Raw genomic sequence first — 23325 nt, 5'->3', positions numbered from 1 at the left:
CAACTATATATAAAATATCCTTTATTTTTCATTTAGACATATGCAATATTCACTATATATTTTGTCGTTTAAAAAAAATATATATACAAACTTTTCATGTAATGTGTATTTTATTAAAAGGAAGAAAAACAAACAAATAAATATGCTTTGCTCTTTCCAGAAAATTTTAATGTTTTTAAATTCTGTGGATTAGATATAGATTGCATAATTCCCATTCGTACACAAATGCATAAGATTTAAGTAGTAAAAATATATTTAAAAAAAAAAAAAATTTCAATATATGCCACCAGTTTCTTCTTTGTATATAAAATTGTTTTATTTATAACCTCTTAAAAATTCATTTTTATTCGAAGATTCTTTAGAAATAAGCCAGAAAAAAAAACCAAGAATACGTAGATAAATTTTGAGACTTATGAAGCAAAGTGTGATCTATGTTCAAGATTATAAATATCATCAGGTTCATATATTATTTAGGCTGTGGAGCGAAAATTCTATCCAATGCTTTCCACTACACACATGGAATTACACAATAAATAAAACTTGCTAGAATTGAAAAACAATCTTTAATTGAACATTTGCATTAAACACGAATTCAACATCATTTTTTAGTTTCTCAGTCATAATGTAATTATATAGAACATAACTAACAACCTAAGGAGTTGGACACGACAAACTCCTTTAACCAAATTTCGTATAATTATGAAACTTCCATTGTTTAAACACATTTCTTTTCAGTAGTTATTCTTTCCACTCTGAGCATTTAAGTTTTTTCATGAAAGCATGCGAGCAATATATATATATTCAGAACTTGATGCCAATTTTCTGTGAACGACTAAAATCATAACCACCATCATTTATGTATAACTGGGGAGGTGTGAAATGTACCAGTAATGAGACACTTATTTCAAAGATTTAAAAATAATGAATTTAAGGTGAATTTGAAATTTTGAGCTGATAATGATGAATAAATGTTTGATGTTTAAAAGTAATTGAGTAAATATTATTTCAAGTTTGGGAGCTAACTAATTAAATGTTAAGTGGCCCATTACTTATATATTTACCAAACTTGATCATAACACTCAAGTTTCCTCTTTGCACATTTATCATTCCTAATTTCCCCTTTTTTTTTTGTCACCAAATCATTTTTATTCATACACAGATTTTTGAGTAAAATATAGTATCAGTAAAATTAGGGATATTTCTGTCTGGACCCAATATATTTAAAGCCTCGCAAACAAACTTATTGAAGACTTTGAGTACAAGTTTGACGTTTTGTCTCTTTAAATTAGAAGGTCTGAGAGATTTCCATGTTAGCCCTCTTGCATATGAGACAACATTTGCAAAGTCTATGTCATACAGTTGTCTCAATGACGTAAAAGATGGTGTACAAAAATTGTCAACTGAAACATCAAAGTTCGGGTAAAAATAGCACTTGCCATCATTTCTTTGATTCAACCAGTTATTTCTGATATTTTTTAACAAATGCACACCATCTATAACAAAAAATAGTGGTCTGGATGGACACTGAGGCTGGGGATACATATATAAATTCTTATGTGGCTTTGTGAACAAGCTCATTGCTTTTCTATTGATAGCATTGTTATCAGTGACAACACCAATAACTGTGAAACCAATATTTTCTAAACCTAAAATAACTTAGGATAACATTATGTAACAATACATGATTTATCTTGAACACAGGTAAAATATGCACAACTTCTTTAAAAGAAGACATTAAGCTGGAAACCATAAACACAAAAGCACTCTTCGCAGCTTCTTCTGTGTTGAAGGCCATGCCAACAACAGAACCTCCCTTATAATCAAAATAAGGTTTTATGTCAATTTCATCAACAAGAATAATAACCTTTATATCTGCATCAGAAATATATTTTGCTCTGGCTTTCATGTACATTAAGAAATGTTGACTCATTTCCTCGGTTGGTGAAACTGGTAATCGCTGACTAATTTTCCTCAATGTTGATGGATGCGCCAGTATCATTTTATTGCTAGATCTTATAAATTTGTATGCATGTGGCGATATTGAATGTAACAGAGGAGCAAATACTATGATGTCGTTAGAGTATTTCAAATTGTTTTTTGCACAAAGAGCAATCTTAATTTGTTCCTCTACAAAATTTATAAGTAATTCATTTTCATCAGTCTTCAAAGAAGACAGAGCATCATTTAAGAAATCTATTTTAGAGGAATTTTCCTCACACATAGGATTCATACTTTTAAGTGTGTCTAATATGTCAATTAAGTCATTGAAATTTGTCAACTTATATGCGAGGGTAAATTTTTAAATTTTTTTACTTTTTAGATAAACAGAAACATCAAGATTACATACAACCACTGAATGCGAAATCTTTGGGTATGGCTGTATATCCAAATGATAAACACAAAATTTGTCACTTTGATTTGACATTTCGTAAAAATTGTTAAAACCAAATGTTTCAACACATTGCTGTAGATCTTCCATGGCTGCTGATCTGTCTCTGTTGAGAATATGTTGCTGCATCAGTCACACTGTCCTCGAGGGCTTTTTTTAAGCGTTCATTCTCTCTGTGTTTTTTTGGAGTTTGGAGATAATCTTCGTTCAATAGGAAGTGCCATAGAAGTTGAGGGATATCCTTCGAAGATGCATGGCACAGCGTTCTTCGTTCATCTCTTAATTTTCAACAGAACTGTTACAGTCTTGCCACTTTTTTCATCAAAAGCCGATGATTCTGTTATCAAATCCGTGGCCAGAAAATGCAGTTCACATACCTAGACATAAGCATAATCAGACTGATGGCTATTGGTAATAACATGAAATTAATTTAGTCTCTTTTCATTACTCTGATCATTACTTGTTCTCCATAAGAGACGGGACAAATAATCTGCTGCTAAATTATGTAATATGTTACCAGTTAAATAATTATTATATACTACTATCATAGCTAGTTACAAACTAGTTCATAAATTATATGGTGCATTACTAGTTAGGAGTAAATAATGATTTAAATTTCCTTGATGGGATATAAAATTGTAATTAATTAAAAACAAAAATCATTGCGAGTAGTATTAACGTACTATGTATCATTGTCAAATTTTATTGTCAGTATCATGGCAATATCGCCCAATACCACTTTTTCAATATCTATTGAAATAAAAAAATTCCATACTCAAAATTCAATATCATATAAATTACCAATGATTTTTATTTTTTAATTAAAAACACTAATTTCACTTACAATTGTGGTGAATTTTAAGAATATTAATATTCGACCACAGAATATTTGATCTCTGGCCAAAATATTAGCTGAATATTTGGTACTCGGTTATTCCGCCGAATAACTATTTGTCCCATCTCTATTCTTAATATGCTAGTGAATCAGAGTTAATATTTTGCATTTAATTTCGTTGTTTTTTTTAAATTTTTCTCAAAGAATAAAATATACGAAATGAGCGCTTATACTACTGCGATTATTAGGTACGAAGTCCTTTCTTTGGATGGCATTCAACCACTTCCTCTTCAGTTCTTCACTCTTTGGAAATGAAAATACAGATACTTTTGGACCTGACTCATAATTTCCTTTGCAATGTGGTACACAGCACTTGTCAGGCATATTGCTAGTAAAATATCTCTAAATGACAACGTGTGTTCGTTACAAACTAATGTTTTAATGGTGATTACTTGGGAGAAGTAGCGTCGGTTCGGGGAGAACGGCGAGAAGAAAAATCTCTTTCTCGTTTAGGCCGGAGTGTTATGACGTCACAGCATTGAAAATATTGCGGGTGAAGGCTTTCTGCTCTAGACAGTATTGGCCGTGGCCAGGTAGGCCCATGCGCCTAAAAATTTTATAATGCTTGAGAATTAACGTCTAGAATTCCATAATGCGTGATTGACGCCTGTAATGCATGAGTGACGCCTGCAATGTTGTAATGTTTGCGTGCTATTATTATTTGAGTAATGAAGCGTTACAAAATCAAGTAAATTGCCACTGAATTAAATGATGCTACTATTGCATTATTTTGGATCTTGCAGGAGGAACTTAGTTTTCTCGATAAGGGAAATCCATTTCTACCCACAAACAAATTTTCTTGTCACTACGTCCATTCATCGAATTAAAAGGGTTGATACGAGTGGGTGGTAAATGGAAACATTCAAATCTTAGTTCTAGTGTGAAGCATCCATCACTCTTGCCTAAAAATCATCTGACAACCCTAATAATGGAACATTTCTATCTCGAATACCTTCATGTTGCTTGTTATGTCAATGATTCGACAGTAATTGTGGATCACGTTGAGTAGAAGCACCGTAAGAAAAATACTCAACAGGTGTGTTACCTGTTACAGATTCAAGGCAAGACCTGAAACATCAATGCCAGGTAATTTTCCCACACAGTCTTTCAGAAGAGTAGATGGCTTTGCCTAATAATACTCAAAAAATCATCAGCTAATAAAGCAAATACCAGGACATACGACACTATGGCATAGCTGCCAAGTCTCCCGAATTTTTCGGGAATCTCCCGAATTTTAGCTTCATCGCTTGACCTCCCAAAAAGTTCTTAAATCTCCCAAATTTTTACAAAAATCACAAAAATCCCTAATTGTCCCTAAACATTCCCTACTTCATTAAAAAAAATCCCCTCTTATGAAAACAATCCCTAAGAAATTTCTTGTGGGGCGTGAAGCCTCTTTTTTTCCCCTTTCGAAATGACGTCACACGTCGTAAATGGGGAAATTCCCTTTATAAGGAAGTTTTACAAACCCTCTGATGGTAACAAGAAAGTTGTTTGTCTTATCCTGCAGGGAAATGGCTTAGCAGCCAATAGTCCTGGATAATAATTGAAGATTATAGTGACGCGTATATGGTCAAAATTTCCTCTTTTGTTACGTACGTGCGATAACAAAGCATGAATACTGATAAGCTTGAAGAAACAGTGTTCTAAATTGACGGTGTTTTCCTTCATCTTCCGATGATTTTGGGGTCATTCGCGCAGAATGTTTGTTCACAGCATTTCTGATTGAACACAATATTTATTTTTATATCATTGAAGTTTTGGTAGGAATTTTATTCCCAAGGGTTTAACTTCCATGTGTGTAAAATCCCTATTTTAATTTGATTTCAGTTTTTAAGTAAGGATTTTATTCCCTATGTTTTAACTTTTATGTTTGGAAAATCCCTATTTTATTTGGAAAAATCCCTATTGTATTTATTAGAGAGTGGTTTTAGCATAAAATACGGGTTTGCGCGAAAATCTCCAGAATTTTCATTTTCAAAAGTTGGCAGCTATGCTATGGGTGTTGTCTTCAGAGGATAAGTATATCATGCTGACCAAGTTTCCCACTTGGATTGATTACCAAATCTTCAATCTCGGTTGCTCAGCGGAACAAAAAAAACCTATGTCTGTCCAAGTCAAACATCATGGCAAGAATGAAGTTAAGCACCGGAGTTCAAGTCTTTTGCAACAACCTAATTGTCTGTTAGCAAAATGGAACTATTTGTTTGTCTATTCAAATTTTCTTTAAATTCCTGCTTGTAAAAAATTTAAGCCATGACGCTGTGATCAGAGGTGTTGATTGTCATTTACTAATTTATTTTTAAAGGCTGGAATATATGTGCTTTCGTAGAAGTCTAAATCCGCCATGGATTTCACTTTGTGAAAAACTCTCGCTTCCTGAAATTTGAATCTAAAGCCCTCTTGTCAGCAGTAAGCGGCAATGGTTGATTTTTAACAGTACGAACATGTTCATTTAATCTAGTTTTTATGGGTTTCCTTGTTTGTCATACGTAGCCAAGCGGGTAATCATCACATAGAATATAATAAATACCTCATTGGTAGGCACACACTCTTTATGCATCACACTGTATGTGTTTGTCAAGAAATCCTAAATATTAAATGCTTTGCTCTGACATCTGAATCTCTCAACATCAACAAATTCCTTGAATTTTTCCCGATTCTTAATGTAAAATTTTGGGAAATTGCGAATTGATTTGAATGAGAAAATGTGTGTTCTTTTGAATATATTCTTTCTTTTATGTGAGAGAGACCTCCACAGATGATTGGAGAAGATATCACCATATTGATGAGTCTTTTCTTGTTCTCGCATGGACGAAACGCCTCCTGTGCATGTAAAGGGCCCTACACACGTTCAGTTATGCCTGCACAGTTATACCTGTACAGGCATAACTGAACGGTTCGATGCATCCACACCATTCAGTTATGCCTGTGCAGGCGAAGCTTCTGGAACTGGTTCTAGGCAATCTGTGGGGATATTTTCATTCTTCGATCTCTGTCTTCGCGGTCTTTTGATCAGTTCGGATTTTTTCATAGTCTATAAAGTTCGGAATTTTCAAGTATGATTTCCACAGATGATGCTTTGGGTGTAGTTCGATTGGTTATGGTACTGAAAGTTATTAACTCAAGAAAAAAAAGAAAAAAAACGGGTAAAAGATTGGTTAAAAAAAAGGCAACAATATTCACACGTTACGTTATTACAGGAATTGAGATTTGCACCAAAAGATTGGCATAATTTTCTCAGAATGGATCAAGATACCTACTGAAAGCTTTTTTTTTCAATTCCTTTCGGAAATTGCTTCGCAAACTTTATTTTTTTAACAACACTGTCTCTGTTCGCTAGAGGATCTATTTCACACCAATCTCTCATAACTATCATCTTTCTTAATTTTGTTATGGTAATCTTTAGTTTTCACCTGCCACAAGCATTTCTTATTCCTTTACATTTCAATGAATTCTTCCAAACATTCGCGCTGCCCGTTTCGAAGATCACTCGTCATTGTAAACCTCAAGTCGTGAAAACTAAACTGAACTCTGAACTAAACTCTGGTGAAGTGTTAAAATTGGTGTTTCCCAAAGTATAGGACTATTCAGGCTATGAATGGACACAAGGGGGTGATGAGGGGACGAGAGGAAAACATCAGTTTTCGGAAACTCAGACCATTTTCCCAAGGAAGCCTTTGTAAATATGGGCCTTGGGCAAAAAAAAAAAAAAAGAGAAAAAAAACTAATATTGCACACACACAGAAATTCCTACTTGTTTCATCAAGAGATAGTGTTTTTTCTCCCTGTGAATGTGCGCTGTACATTCCAGAGGTATTGTAACTGTAAATTGATCGATAAAGCCTACTGTCACAGATCTCTACACCATCTGGGGTCCAGCATCCCCGGGACTGGTTTTACTAATGAATATTGTCATTATTCGAGCCATTTCCCCCCCCCCCCGACCCAGGTGGGGCTGGCAAAGGATTCTGGTTTCAGAGCCGGAGACTATTCCCATCCTTTCTTTCCACGTTAAAAAATTCACTACAGTGGCGGCCTGGCAAAGAGAATATCCTCTGTGCGGCTGCGGCAGGATGTGGGGGGGGGGGCGCAGGGAGGTACACCCAAGAGCTGCGACGCACACTTTCAGGAACACTGCTGCAATAATGTACTTATGGTATTTTTTCCTTCAAAATTTTGATGTTACTAAAACCTCTCATTGACCGATTTTCATGACTTAAGTAAAAGGCGCTACTGCCTACTTATGCTTATCAAAAATGCTATCCATATAGCAATAAAAAAGAAATTTTGGTATTACAGTCGACGCCCGATATAACGACCCCTTCGTCCCGTCGAGAATGGACGTTATATTTGGAGCAAGGTCGTAGCGAGAGGGGGAGACTTGGGGCTGTGGTCGGGCCTAATTGGGAGGGTCGTTATATAAGTAAAACATACATGATAGTAGTTCTAGGGAAAACATTTGGGACTTATCCTACCAGTCTTTGTCACTATAACGTGAATGATCGTTATAACATGACGTTGAGTCGACTGTATCTCCGAAAACAAGCATCGTTTCTCCTCTGAATATACGGATAGTGGATACATGCTCCTTCAGCATCGTATGATATTTTTTTCAGTCGACGCTGTCGCGAGAAGAAAATGCTAATTTTTTTGACTCGGAAATTTTTATGGTAACTTAAGTAGTGTTTTTCTCTGAAAGAAAAAAAAAAAATACATTTTCGCGCGACCTTTTAAGATGAATTCAACTCAATTAGAAATTGACTTATTATTAAGCATAGTATGTATATTAATAGTATTACTCAATGATATACAAATACAACGCCACAACAGGCAAAATGCCCAACGAGGTGGCTGAGTATATATAATTATATTATCAATCGTATATCTCACTCAAAGAAGTTTTTGATTGTTTTCTTTTACGTTTAACTAGCATAATTTCATCTGAATTTTTTTCTTTCAATGTTTGAGCTGAAATTCGTTGCAATCTGACGAGATGTGTTCAAAAAAACAAATTCAATGAGATTCATTAAGAATTACATGTAAAAGAAAATAATAAATTGCAGTGATTTTTATCCTGTTGATGCTTGCTGGTTTTCGGTCAAGAAAGGGGTGGGAATCCTACGTTTGAAATTGCAAACATTAACTGACTCGTATAAACACCTGCTTGATTTCTAAAGGAAGTACATGTGAAAGAATACTAAAATAATCTGATGTCACGGGGCCCCTAAAATCTCCAAGAACTCTGGTTAAAAACCTCTTCTCTAAATAATCAATAAACAATAATTGCTCTATATTCAAATAATAGTCATAGCACATTATTTGAATATAGAGTTTGTGTGTTTCGGTGCATAATTTCGGGCAAATTTATTGAAAAGAGTGATTTCAACAAAATTGCGAATTTTAGCAATGGTCAAAATATTTCTAAAATTTTAATTCGATATGAAATTGTAAGAAAATATCGTGGAAATTACGCCATTATACCTGAGCAGGCATAACTGTACAGTTATACCGAATCGAAAAACCATTCCCTTCAGGTCGCCTGTGCAGGTCAACTGATGGCCCCTACACACGCTCAGTTATGCCTGCACAGTTGGCCTGTACAGGCATAACTGCGCAGGTATAACTGAGCGTGTGTAGGGCCCTTTAAAGGAAGAATTTTTATTATTTTCAGGGGTCAGCACGGATCATGGCCTCAAAACTAGTGAAAATAGTGACTAAAATGTTTGAAAAAGTGACCGAAATATTTTTAGAGAGAGACCAAAGGGAGAGACAATGAATTTTTATTACCAAATTGAATGAATTGAAATTGAATTTAGTTTTAACTTTGCATTTCAATAGAACTCATTGAAATTGCTTTTTTTACATAATAGTGTGAAATAATTAAATCAAACTCAAACGCATTCTGCTAACCAGAAAAGTTTTGAATAACTTATCAAATTTATCAACAACTATGTGTGAGAGAATAACTACATTACATCCTTTCTGAGTAACAGTAGCAATGCCTTCCCCCATGTTGCTTTCCACAACCCATCTTAAAATCAATTTAAGCAGGAAAAACTTCAAAACGGGAAAAGTTTTCACATTCAAAGAAGGGAAAAAAAATGAAATAACACAAAATTTGATGAGAGAATTTCTCCCATCTACATTCCAGTGGATTTTTCATTCATGTTATGCTATGAATGACAGTATACAAAATGTACTCAAACTTTTTTTAACTAGTACAAATTTGATTTACATACCTAGGTTTGTATAATACGTTCCAACAAATTTTAAGAAATTTACTATAATGATTAAAAACCATAAAATTAAATTTTTAACATTATTTTAAATTATTAAATTAACTAAATTGTTTTAATTATTATATGTTGAGGGAGGGGCAATCCACCCTCCCCCCCAGCGTCAATGGCAGAGCCTACTGATGTATACATATACATGATGTATATCAATTGTCATCGTGCCACACCCCTAAGACCTTAAAGTATAAGTATCTCCACCTATGGCTGGACTGGGAAAAGTGGGGGAGTACTATTTTACAGGGCAGGGGGGGGGCACCAAAATAATACTGTCCTTGGGTGAGGGAGAAAATAAACCAATTTTGAAATTGTTTGCTTTTCGAGAGAAAAATTTGTAAAAATATATATTTTCCCTTTTTTTACACACAACATACACCCCTGCAAAAAAAAAAACACACATTTACTCCTTTACCCAGAAACACAGGGGTGGGAAGTGACAAAGTCAATTTCGGAGCAGCTTTGAAGCAGCAAAATTCAGGATTCGGAGCAGTTTTGGAGCAGCAAATTCAGGATCCGGAGCAGCAAAATATAGGATTTGGAGCAGAAATTTATAAATTGGAACAGGGAAATTAACAAGAATATTTACGTTAACCCTCATCCCTTTTCAAAATAAAACAACTGCATCAAACTGTTAACTGCAACTGTTATCAAACATCTTTTCATCAGCTTGTTTTTTGTTTTTGGTATTTCAGGCTTTTGACAGCTTGTTTGAAAGAGAGGCTGTCATAAAATTTTCCACACCAGTCTATTTAAGATGATTTTTGCTTACTGAGGGCACTATTAGCTGTCTGGAACAGCCACCCTTCAAATGGGCTATAAGTTTTCAATTTTTTCGTACTTGGAAAGAAATTGTTGCAAAATGGGAGAGAATGTCGGAAGAATCAACACGACGTTTGGCAATTAAGTACTCATTATTTGGCGAGATTGGCGATCTGACACTCGTTATTCGGCAAAGTTTCTAAATTAGCATTTGTAATTCGGCGGAAACGCACTTTTTACTTCTGGAATGAATTTTTTTTTCACGAAACATCGGGATTTGACGCAATGACGATCTACCACAGTAATTTCTGCTGCTTCCAGTGGCGACTTTTTTTTAAACGCCAACTGACTCGCATTTGCACTTTAAAGCTGAAAGACCATTCATTGCAAACCATCTTCAGTTGCACAATCACGGATATTATCGGCGTTTCACGATGGAAAGGCTGATAGTTTAAATAAGGCGTACGGTAGAATAAAACACGCTCTTAGAAAGAATCGTTTCGCGGTAAGCAGGAACGGGAAATTTTTGGCGTCCTTTCCGAAATTCCGGGCATACTGAAGCAAAATTAGCTATTTGGCATAGAAAAATACGAAAATACACTATTTGAGCAGGATGGCGCGAGATGTTAATTTTGGCGCAGTGTGGCGCAGAGTTATCACCCCTGGAAACAGTATTATTTTGGCCCCTCTCCCCGTAATTTTTAACAAAAAAAGACACTGCGGCCTTCCCCGGTAAATTTTTTGTAACACTCGTTGGAGTCGGAAGGTATGAAACAGCGGTTGCAGAATAAACAAAAAAAAATGGGTTAATAGGGGGTATGGTCCCCTCTTACAGATATACAGGTCTCGCAGCGTGATTTCATACTTGAAATAAGGCAGTTTATCATTTCCTGTGGCAATTGGTCCCACTCGTTCAGCAACGCTGTTTTCATTCTCTGGATGGTTCCCGGAGGGGGGTTGCGAGTTGCAATTGCCCTCCCCAGAGCGTCCCAGACATGCTCTATAGGGTTAAGGTCTGGAGATCTGGCTGGCCAATCTATCCGGCGAATATCGTCGAGCAGAAGAGCTCTATGTGGTCTCGCGTTATCGTCCATTAAAATGAACTCAGGGCCAACTGCACCCCTGAAAAGGCAAACATAGGGCTCCAAGACCTCATCCCTATACCTCACACCAGTCGCAGTGCCTCTTTCAAAGACATGGAGAGGTGTGCGGCCATCCAACATGATGCCTGCCCAGACCATTAAACTTCCTACGGCATAATGGTCGATTTCGCAGACATTGGAGGGTAGCTAGCGGGTCCCTGGTTCTCTCCATATGAACGTATGGCGAGAACCTGTGCTTAAGCTGAACCGGGACTCATCAGTGAAGAGAACGGTCGCCCATTGATCCATACTCCAATCTCTATGCTCTCTGCACCATGATAAACGGATTCTCCTGTCCGTAGAAGTGAGCGGGACGCAAACAGCAGTCTTCTTGCAAACAACCCTCTCTCCCATGAAGTCTTTTGGAAACAGTCACCCTTGATACACGGGTTCCTGTGGTTGCATACAAGTCACGAGAGACCTGAGAAGCTGTAGCACTCCTGTTACGCCTCGCTATAATAGACAAATGGTGATCTTCTCTGGCTGTCGTGGCTCTTGGGTGACCTTGCCCAGGCTTTCTCTCGATGGATCCGGTATCCTGGAACTGTTTCCATAAGTTACACACGACGCTGGGCGTTAAATTGAACTCTCTACAAATCTGGACTTGAGATTTGGCCTGCTTCTAGCCTCCCCACAATTCGCCACCACATTCCATCATCTAAAAACGTTGGTGGTTACTCATTTTTACTGTTACAATTTGAAATTAACCGATTGCTGCAAAATAACACCAAGAAATTCGCCGAGGTGTGCTAGCGAACGAAATGCGTCTTAACTTACGCGCGCTTATAAAGCCAGTTTCTCTACTGGCTCCACCTACACGTGTACGCTTACGTATTTGACGTACAAGATTTGCATTTTTGTCTAGGAGCAGTGGTTTTACATTCAGTTCAGTTCATGAAATTTGATAAAATATGCAAATTCTCTTAATTTATTTCACCAGTGTAGATGTGCTACTTCAAATACAACACCACAACAGGCAAAATGCCCAGCGAGGTGGCTGAGAAAAAGATGCCCATAACAAATATGGATGTCATATATTTCAAAAATAAAGCAACCCAATTAAAAATGTAATTAGAAACAAACTTATAATAGGGAAAGAAAATGAAAATGTCTGTGAGGTAATGTAACTACTATTACACTGGTCTTTGTGTTCCTTAGGGGCAGCTAGTGTCTTCATTGGATTATAAGACCACCTGTCCTTAGCATGATGGTATCACTATTGCTGCTGCTTCTTTGTGAAGGAAAAATACAACCCTGTCAGATAATATACCACATCAAGATGTGTAATGCAATCCTTATTCATGAATTTGCTAAAGATAAAGCACCAGAATGTAGCCAATAGATAGAAAATCTGGCAAGAATGAGAAATTTTGGCTTCTATTTTTAACTTCAAGCAACCAAGATACTTAACATAAAAAAATTATATTTAGGCCACTTTTAAGATTTTTTTTTGAAAAAAACTAATATCATCTTACACCATTTAAAGATATGCTATCAGAACATACCCCAAGAATATAAAATGTGGTAAGAATAAAACACATTTTCATAATAATGAACTAATATGATATTTTTCAAGGGAAAAAATCATATTTAGGTCCCTTTTATGTTATTTTTTGAAAAAAAAAAACCACTTGGTTTAAACCAAACAACCCTGTAAGAGACGATGACAAAAATGGAAAAATCTTTCTTTCACAATACAACAGTCAAATAATTTTCATCATGTAGAAAAAAAATGTCCTTTCTAAATACAGGATATACTGAAAACTGACTGTTTATGTAAAGATATTGATTTTGGAGGGAAATTTCATCTCTGCCCTACCGGGACTCGAACAGAGGTCCTTCAGATGCCAACTGAGTGTGTACCATTGTACTAACTAAGCTATAGTGATTGCATATTTCTTCCTTGGAACATATATATGCGGAATAAATAGCCATTAGCTGATTGTCACCGTCCACTGCACAATGGACCATTCAGCATAGATATATGTGCTCCAAAAGCGAAAGATTCTGTCTGTCACTATAGTTTAGCTAGTAATGATCTAGTTTGGCTAGTATCATGCGTATATATTGTTTACAATTTTTGTTAATTGCATTTTTTAATTGGGTTCCTATATTTTTGAAATATATGATATCCATAATTTTATGGGCATCTTTTTCTCAGCCACCTCATTGGACATTTTGCCTGTTGTGGCGTTGTATTTGTATAAAGTATTCAGTTGGCATCCGAGGGACCCAAGTTTGAGTGCCAGTAGGAAGAGATGCAATTTTTCCAAAAAAACAGTACCACTATATATCTTGAATTTTATGCCACAGGTTGGCCACTTCAGATATGAAATTCTTTGTTTAAGACTTCTTGAAAATTTTGTGTATTTTCAATATAAAAAATTTACAATGAAAAGATTAACTCCTTTCACAAAATTGACCAGAAAACAATTTAATGGCATTATTTCTGAGAGTATAACTTTTCCACTCTATATTTCAAGATTAATTAGTAAATTTTAAATTAAAATGACGAACAAGATATAGCTGATACTTGGATTTCATGTAGCAGGAGTTATAAGAACAGCTTCTTCAGATTTCGTATAGAAACTTCTAATTTGATGTTCTTTCTCTTCGAATGCCTGATTCACCAAATCATTTTTTCTACCAATATCATCCACAAAAATTAACCATTCTTTTTTTCTCTTTTCTCTCTGTAATTCTAAGACTGAAGTCTAGGAAATTGAAAATTAAATATTACTATAACATAGTGCAAAGTATTCAATTTATTTTAAAAATCTGACAGCTAAAAAATATAAAAATGTTAACAAGGTTATATGCATATCGGCTAGATATTAACGCACTGATATGTTTTCGAACAAACAAGAACTACTTTAATGCATAATATTTTTTAAGGCTTGTTTTCAACAGGAAATACTCATTAATCCTTTAAACTGCACAGCAGAAATCCCTCTAAAATGTGCTATATTTTTTCTGATTTTTAGCAGTTTTAAAGTAAGGGGTTTTGCAGAAAGTGTTCCATTGAGGAAATCAACTTTTCAAAAAATACCTGGGCTTCTCCATGCTAAATAAGTGTTTTAAAGAGGCGAGATAACTTATCAACGTCACTTCAATGGTTAAGAAATCAGGCATTCAGTGTTTTTTCATCCATTTTGCTTAGTTTTGAATGGAAGAAGGAAACTATAATCTCAGGAGCATAATAAACATGGCATAGGGGCTTTGGGTGCATGGGGGGGGGATACATGATAATGAGAGCTAGTGCTAAAGCATTAAAAAAATTGGTAGGTGGATATTTTCAGTCAGAAGGCAGCCCAGAGTATTATTTTGCTCAGGGACCCATTATGCTGTTGAGGCTGTTTTGAGTATCCCTACCCCCAATACACAGAAATAATTGCTGACAATTATATTCCCAAGATCGGTGTTTTTTTATTAAGGCAGAGTGCATAGGTGCCAGAACCTGGAGTCTCAAATGGCCTCAGCCCCTAATAAATTTTGTAAGGGGACTGAGCACTCCCAATAATTTCTGGAAAAAAAACCCAATATACTTTCCTTCTTCTGCGTGCACACTTTAGTCCCATATAAAGGAACTATAGCGAAAAGTTACTGGGATGGCCATCAACTTTCAGCCCCTCCAATGTTTGTCGCTACAGAAAAAAAAAAAACAACCAAAGGGAGGAAACCATGATTACTAACATACACATGCAGAATGATAAACATATAGAGAAAAACCATGCTCTTGTGAGAGGTGAGAACATACGCACGAGTTGCCTATCAAGACGACCGATTCCCACCCGCAGAGAGAGAAAAAAAAGGAAAACATTCCAACACTTTTTTTCCTCCAAAACTGTTTTCGGATTACCTCCTCCATACAGCGCAATGAAGCTCAAGGGACTATGGCAACAATAGCATGGACACAATTTAGGTTCTCATTCTTAATGAATTTTGATGGTGATCAGTCAAAATATGTTAAAATAGGGGGTGAAAACAAACACGCCCTGGTGAAAAGATTTTCATTGCACCAGGCAATTTCTTTTTCCTACAAAGAAAAATGGGAAAATAACCAGACCACTAAAAATGACATTTTAGAAATTCAAAAAACACCAAAATGCTTAAAATTACGCAAATCTGGTAACCCTAGTACAGCCATAACATATTTATGTTGTCAGAGTTATGTGTGATTTGTATTCTAATGGTAATGCCATCTATCCTACATATTTTTAAATTAAACTGGCAGACACCTGAATTTTTGAGGTACGTAAGTATTGCTTTGAAGGTCTGCCTGTTCTTGTAGAGATACTTTTTCAAATGGAAGACCAGCTCAAAATTGCACCTCAAAAGTTGAAAAACCAAACTATGTGTTGTGCAGTCATTCTGTCTCTGTTGTACCACCACGTCAGGAAACAAAAGCAAGTTGGATTCACCTAATCAGGGTTGTCAGATTTGCTGGCCTGGTGTAGATACCCATTTCCCTCCCCCTCTCCATGGGCTCCCCCTTCAAATGAATGGCAGAGGAACAACTCAAAGATGAGGATATTCAGCAACTACTCGCCAATCCGTCATCTACTTCCTTGAAAATCCACTCTCTTCCTGTTGATGAATCAAAGCTTCAGCTGTACTGTGACGTCTCTACAGGTCACACTCGACCACTGGTTCAATCCTAGATGCATAGGGAAATCTTTACCGCCTTGCATGGACTGTCACATCCTAGAGTAAAGGCCTTTGTGAAACTAGTTCAACAGCGCTTCGCGTGGCCTGCACTGAAGGCTGACGTGACCACTTGGGCACGTACATGCATTAACTGTCAGAAGTCTAAAGTGAGTCGGCATACGAAGAGCCCACATGGGGAATTTTCACCACCCAATGCCAGGTTTGAACACGTCCACATTGATATTGTTGGCCCTTTGCCTCCAGCAGAAGGCTACAAATATTGCTTCACCTGTGTGGATCGCTTCTCTAAATGGACTGAAGCCTTCCCTATGGTGGATGGGTTGCTTGGTTCACCTAACAGAATCAATTCAGATCAAGGTGTCCAGTTCGAGTCCTTTTTGTTCACAGCTCTAACCAAGTTCTTGGGAACCAATTGCCAGAGGACCACATCATATCATCTACAGGCAAATGGTGAAGTAGAACGCTTCCATTGAGATCTTTCGCCCTCTAGTCTGCCATCCAGGCCATCATGCAACTAACCGCTGGGCAAGAGTATTCTTTGGCGGTTTCTGTTGGGTTTTCAAACCCCCTGGAAAGAGGACTTGCACGCTACAACTACGGAAATGGTGTGTATGGTGCACCTATACAACTTCCAGGAGAGTTTTTCGTACCTAGTCGTCATCACCCAGATCCATCAAGCTTCATTGATCAGTTAAAGACTATCATGGAAAATTTAAGCCTAAGACAGACTGTTCGCCACGGAAAACACGCTGTTTTAGTCAGCAAGGACCCGCTGTCATGATCGTATGTTTTCCTCTGCATGGACAGAGGCCTAGAACCTCAGCACGAGGGACCTTATCAGGTGCTGTCATGATCAGAAAAGGTGTTCCAAATACAAATAAAAGGTAGACTAACAACTGTAAGCATACACGGTCAAACCCGCTTACATCTGCGGTGATGATCTGCCCTTCACTGCCCGCGAGCCTTCCAATGATCAAATACAAATACAACGCCGCAACAGGCAAATTGCCCAACGAGGTGGCTGACTTAAGAACATCATGGATCCCCGAGCCATTTTTTGGTGGCCCTACCTACTACTGCTACACCACACATGCTCCCGCCCACACTCCCCCCACAGAACCCCCCAACGAATCGGTACATGCGGGAATGTGCGTGTACGTGTAGTGAAACCTGACGTGAAGTTTTTTGTTTCTCTGTAATGCTTGTTATGTGTAGTGCTGCCATCTGCCACCAGTTTTTCTAACTATGAGTGAAGTGTTATGATTGAATGATTTATCGTTGTAGGACTGTTGCTCTCTGTGGCGAGACTTTTTTAACTGGGAGATCGGCTCGCATTTGCGCCTTGAAGTTGGGAACCACAGAAAACCAACTTCAGCCGACCACCACTGTGGGGTTCGAACCCGGATCCTCGCATCGCGAGTCCGTCACTATAACCACTCGACCACCACAGCGACCACCCAACAGGCAACAACAACAATTTCAAAACATCAGCAGCCAACAACAATTTCCAAAGATCAACAGACGCTCAGTGACAAGAACCAACCTTTCATGATCAGGTAGACGGGTCAGGTTCGAATTGCCCTGCAAGTAGTTCTCTTGCTATATCTGGCAGGGAACTACCTGTGGGGAATCGGCCACAGGATCAAGGTCGTTAAGGATACACAGAATAATCGTCAAAGTAGCCAAATAAAGAGCCCAAACTATTCTAACTCGCATTACTATCCACAAAACAATCAAAACAATATACAAACTTCACATTGAACAAAAATCTAGCACAAAAAAACAGTGGTTTTTTAGACACCTTCCTCCCAAAGGAATAATTGAACTTTTTAAAATTGATTTCTGGAAAAGATAAAAGGCAGACATGCTGGCTAGATGCTTGATATTCTCTTGTGGGCCATCTTAAAGCTAGGACCAACCCTGGCAAAAAATTCCTGCTCTGCAAGCAAAAAAAAAAAATATATATATATATAAAATTCGCTCCATGAGCACTGTTGACGAAATGAACTAACAACCCTGAAACTAAAAATTACTTACTTCGGAGAGAGAACTGTAAGATCCCCTTCACGCACACCGGTTTCATCCATACAGAAACCATCCCAAAGATGCCATCCTGTCTATCTTCCCTTGGTGTAGGGTGCAGTTAACTGAAGCAAGAATAAGTCCCTTTCACAAAGGACGGTTACAGCCGGCCAAATTACTAGCAGGTCGTGACAGACAGATAAGAATGACTAACAGAAGACAACGACCAAAGGGCAAACTGTGATGGCATCTTTCGGTATGGATGAAACCAGTGTGTTCGCCTTATTGGAAGGCCCCTTGAAAAGGGGCGAGAAAGCCACAAACCTGGCAACTCTGTATCACACATTTATATATGTACATAAGAAATATGTACATCTAGCGGAGCTCGTGGAAACCACTTACTTAAAAGTTGGCACTAGCTAAGCTTAATATCTCGACCTATGAAATTTAATTAAAAATGCAAATAAAATTATGAATATTGTGTAATATTTTGTGCCGCCCTGCGAGGAAGTAAAGGCGCACCACAGTGCTTGCACAGACTTTGAGAACTCCTGTCATATCCCATTATCTAAAAATAGAATTATTTTAAAAATCATTGTTTTCTTGCTCTGAGAATATGTTGAAAATTTCATATTATTAAACAGCAGCAATCATTTTATGTTTAAGAAAGCTATAAAAAGATCATATACTGAACATCACAAATATTGAGCGGTTCATTTCATTCAATGGTTAATTCACAAATTTTAAGGAGAAAAAATATGTATATATACTTGGTGTGTAGGAAAATATATCTGTAATGTATCATATGTAACACATTAGAGTCTAGCATGAAAGCAGTATATTTGATGTGACTTGTGATGGTAGCATGGTAGCTATGGTAGAATATACCTTTGTATATTGCCAAGAAATTTGTACATAATTGATTAGTACGACTCATGGAAGTAAATAATCCCTTTGGGTTGAAAAGTGTTTTTCAATTTATTGTCTGTTTTGTCTATTGTGTTGTTTATACAATACAAATACAACGCCACAACAGGCAAATTGCCCAACGAGGTGGCTGACTTAAGAACATCATGGATCCCGAGCCATCCTTTGGAGGCCCTACCTACTACTACTACACCCCCCCCCCCCCGCGGAACCCCCCAACGAATCGGTACATGTGGGAATGTGCGTGTACGTGTAGTGAAACCTGACGTGAAGTTTTTGTTGTTTCTCTGTAATGCTTGTTATGTGTAGTGCTGCCATCTGCCACCAGTTTTTCTAATTATGAGTGAAGTGTTATGATTGAATGATTTATCATTGTAGGACTGTTGCTCTCTGTGGCGAGACTTTTTAACGGGGAGATTGGCTCGCATTTGCGCCTTGAAGTTGGGAACCACAGAAAATCAACTTCAGCCGACCACCACTGTGGGGTTCGAACCCGGATCCTCGTATCGCGAGTCTGTCACTATAACCACTCGACCACCACAGCAGTGTTTGTTTGTTAAAAAAAAAAAATCTGTATACAGACCATGCAATGCCCAATTCGCCATTCCAACTTCAGGAGCCGAAAATCCATAAGGGTACCTTTCCTGAAAGCAAGTCATCGATCTGAACTTTTTTAGCCACATGAATGCACAGAAAACTGAGTGAACGAACCACTGGCAATTGTGATCCAAATAACATGGAATGGCCAGTCCTATTTTCAACCATACTAGGCTGGTGAATGGCTAAAATATGGTGGAGCCCATATGAAACTATGATTCAGAATGCCAGATTAGAATAATTTAAGTTTATCATGATTATCATGGCCATTCCATGTTAATGATTGCCTCTGTGAAGGGCCATCTTAATGCATGAACCCAACCAGGAAAAAAATATCCTAGAAATATTTTAACCACTCCAGTTGGAAAAACTCAGGTTAGTGCAAGAACAAAACCTCTCAAACGTTTGCTTCACTATATTTCATCATATTATAACCTTTACAGTGGCAATAACCTTGCTCAACTTGATGCCTTATATTTTGACAATTCTGTAATATCTCACTGCTGGCAACCAGAGAGACACAGGATTCTAAATTTCATCTTACTTGTAGAAAAGTAAACAGTGTAATAACCATCTACCACTCCTGTATATATGTGTGATTTTTGGGAAATTGCATCAACATTTATCAATGATAGTTTCTATTGGTCCAGTGACAATTGTTAAAATTGGGTTCTAATTACCGAGGGGCTTAAAATGATTAATCTTACAATTAATAATTCTAATTACTCTTGTCAATCTTCTATATACAAATTATACATACCTTTCTTGGAAAATATACTTTTTCCGTAATATTATTACACATCCTTAGTGCCACTTCAGCTGGAAAGAAAAACACCATGAAAGCAAAACGTTTCAAATACTCAGTTTAATGAGAAACACTAGCAAAAAAAAATTATTGCAAACAAAACATCTGAAGATAAAACTTTCAATGGCATTAGCCTAACAACCCAAAACAATGAGTTTTTCATAAACATGGTAGCACTAAATTTCTCCCAATTATATCGTGTATCATTATGTATATCAGGGGTGGCCAACAGCTGGCCTGTGATTTATAGCCCCCAAATAGATAAATATGCTTTGCTTTAAATTTAATTGCTGATCATAATTTAAGCTAATGGTTCCAACAGAAGACTTCATAGTTAATAGACTATTTACTTTCATTATTATATTTCTGGTGATTGGAATAATTTAATTTGTCCTGACCACACACGCTACCTTTTTAGCACTCACAAATTGCTTATAAAATGTTTGTTATGGGCTTTTTTTTCCTATTCCATTAGGCAAGTTACTTGTTGTAGTTGAATGAATATCTGGTGCTCTTCTCACAAAGACAAGATTTTTTGGAAGTGGATAATGATGGCATCTCAAAAAACTTCAACCAACAGGGCTACACAGACCCTAATAATTCCAAAGGGCAAAAATGTGTGGTACTTGACAGGTTCCTATTCTGCCATTGACCAAAGTTCTTCCATAGACTGCCACTTCTTCAAACTAAATTGACATTCTGATTGAAGAAGGTAGCTCATATAATAAAAATATGTATATCAAATCTGGTTCCTTATCTTATGAATGCACATGAGCACCGGGTAATGGTGTGTGCATATCGTTTCACATCCATACGTAGGTGGTCTACCTGTTCCATGTCCATGCTGGTCCATCAAATACCATAATGGAAATGTATCTCACATAGAAATATCTCTAAAGATCCCACTAATTGGTCCTGCTGATCTTGGTAACATCACACATTTACTCATTCCTTCTTATAACCAGATCATGGCCCACACAGAAAAGATTTTAGCAGGTGGTCAAAGAAGACCTGGGCCATGATTGAAAATGTGCATGTATATGGACCTAATGTAAAGTTGGTTTCTGTGTAATGCTTGTTATAGCGCTGCCATCTGCCGTAAATTTTTCTGACTATGAATGAAGTGTAATGATTGAATCATTATACCTGGAAACGCCTAACGTTTTATATCTCCTTTTTCCAACACAAGATGAAGTTGCTGTTAACTTTTGCTTTTCTTTTCTTGTGTATTTCTCATTGTTATTAAGTCTCTTTCTCTTGGGAGAAATGTATGTGAGTGTATGTTGACAACTCTCAAGTGGGAGGTTGTCTTATGTAAATCCCCTGCGTTTTATTGACACATTATTGAATCACCCTTCTTACAGAATCAAATGTTGTTGAGTTACACACAGGTGTGTGTTTGAATTCATGGTATTGACCACGGGCATGGTTCATCGTCGTCACATGAGCACCAGTGAACCTATAGATTGATAGTTGATTAGTGAATCAGCTTACCTTTGGATACTCAACTTTTCTACAAGACATTACAAGAAACTGTAAGTGGAATTTCATTAATTTCATATTTCGTTCGCACGATGGTGAATTTAACTGTGTTGAGTCGACACATGGGCAATGTCAAGGCCCAAATCACCAGACTTGATAAATTCTTGTCGGATAATGACAGTGCAAGTGAGACAGTAATTAAGGGCAGAAAAGAAATATTAAACGCGACAAAAAACAATTTTGAAGATTTGAAATTGAAATATTATGCTATGTTAAAAGATGATGAGTTCGAAGTTCTAAATGTTGAGCTCTGTGAAATTTGAAGAAAAATTAGAGGACACTGAAATCTGTTTGAGTTTGTTGAGTTTCGTTCCAAGTAAAATCGAAACTAATGCCTCTAAGCAAAACGTAAAACTGCCAGAAATTCCCCTGCCATAATTTAGTGGTAAATATGAAGAGTGCACTTCGTTCAAAAATCAGTTTAATTCTCTGATCACCGTAAATAATAACCTTTCCGATACACAAAAACTGTTATTTACAAGCTGCCTTAAAAGTGAAGATAGACAGGTTCAAAACATTGAAGACACCTTTGATTCGTTATTTTCTGCACTAGAGAAATGGTTCGAAAACAAACGTTTAATTGTTAAAACGCATATCAATGCATTAATTTCAATCCCTAAAATCACCCAAGGGTTGGCTAAAGATTTGAGAGCCTTGCTAGTCATCGTTCTAAAGACCCAGAGAGCGTTAAATATTGCAAACCTTAAAACAGATGCTCTAAGTAATTTTATCAAATTTAATTCTCAGAAAATTGGACAGAGAAACAAGAAAACAATTTGAAATGACTCTAGAATCTACAGAAATTCCTAGTTGAAACAGTTAGATTTCGTTTTTGGTAAGCAGATGTCAGTTTTTGGAAGGTATCACGCAAACCACTCCCGTCCGTGAGCCTCACAATTCACCTATAATTAAACGAGGGCATTTGCTGTAAAATCCTCTAACTACAGGAAATCACGCCCTGTATGCAAAATAGAACACAGCATATGTAATTGTTCTGAGTTTCATAAGCTAAGCATCAGAGAAAATATAATGAAAAAGAAACACCTTTGTTTCAATTGTCTAAATAACCCCATACAGTAATTGAATGCATGTCCAAGGGCTGCAGCAACATATGTAATTACAAACACCACACCCTCCTTCCAGAGTTACAAGAAATGACTTGTTAGAAATCAAAACAAACCGCAAGCATCAAACGTACTCCCGCTTGCTGATAAACAATCCGATGAGTAAAACACTTAACTATTTAACAAGCATGACATTGAACAAATTCTTTCAAACACAAA

At 36.9% G+C, this 23325-nt stretch overlaps 1 protein-coding gene across 1 annotated transcript in view; it reads right to left on the bottom strand.

Moving 5' to 3' along the window:
• Positions 1-13899: 13899 nt before the first annotated feature.
• Positions 13900-23325, bottom strand: part of Muted (biogenesis of lysosome-related organelles complex 1 subunit 5) — a 164241-nt gene continuing 154815 nt past the window's right edge. The window contains exons 4-5 of the mRNA XM_089236495.1: positions 20456-20514; positions 13900-14195 (exon numbers count right to left, since the gene is read on the bottom strand). Of these exons, the coding sequence (XP_089092621.1) occupies positions 14022-14195; positions 20456-20514 (233 nt within the window). The 3' untranslated portion in view covers positions 13900-14021. The remainder of the gene's footprint in view (positions 14196-20455; positions 20515-23325) is intronic.

This window comes from Pholcus phalangioides, unplaced genomic scaffold (genome assembly GCF_987345545.1).
Source record: "Pholcus phalangioides strain wild (caught in Gottingen) unplaced genomic scaffold, Ppha-v1.0 ptg000009l_1, whole genome shotgun sequence".
In the NCBI taxonomy this organism is placed as follows: Eukaryota; Metazoa; Arthropoda; class Arachnida; order Araneae; family Pholcidae; genus Pholcus; species Pholcus phalangioides.
Note: the sequence above shows the minus strand (reverse complement) of the source record. Positions and strands in the feature narration are given on the sequence as shown.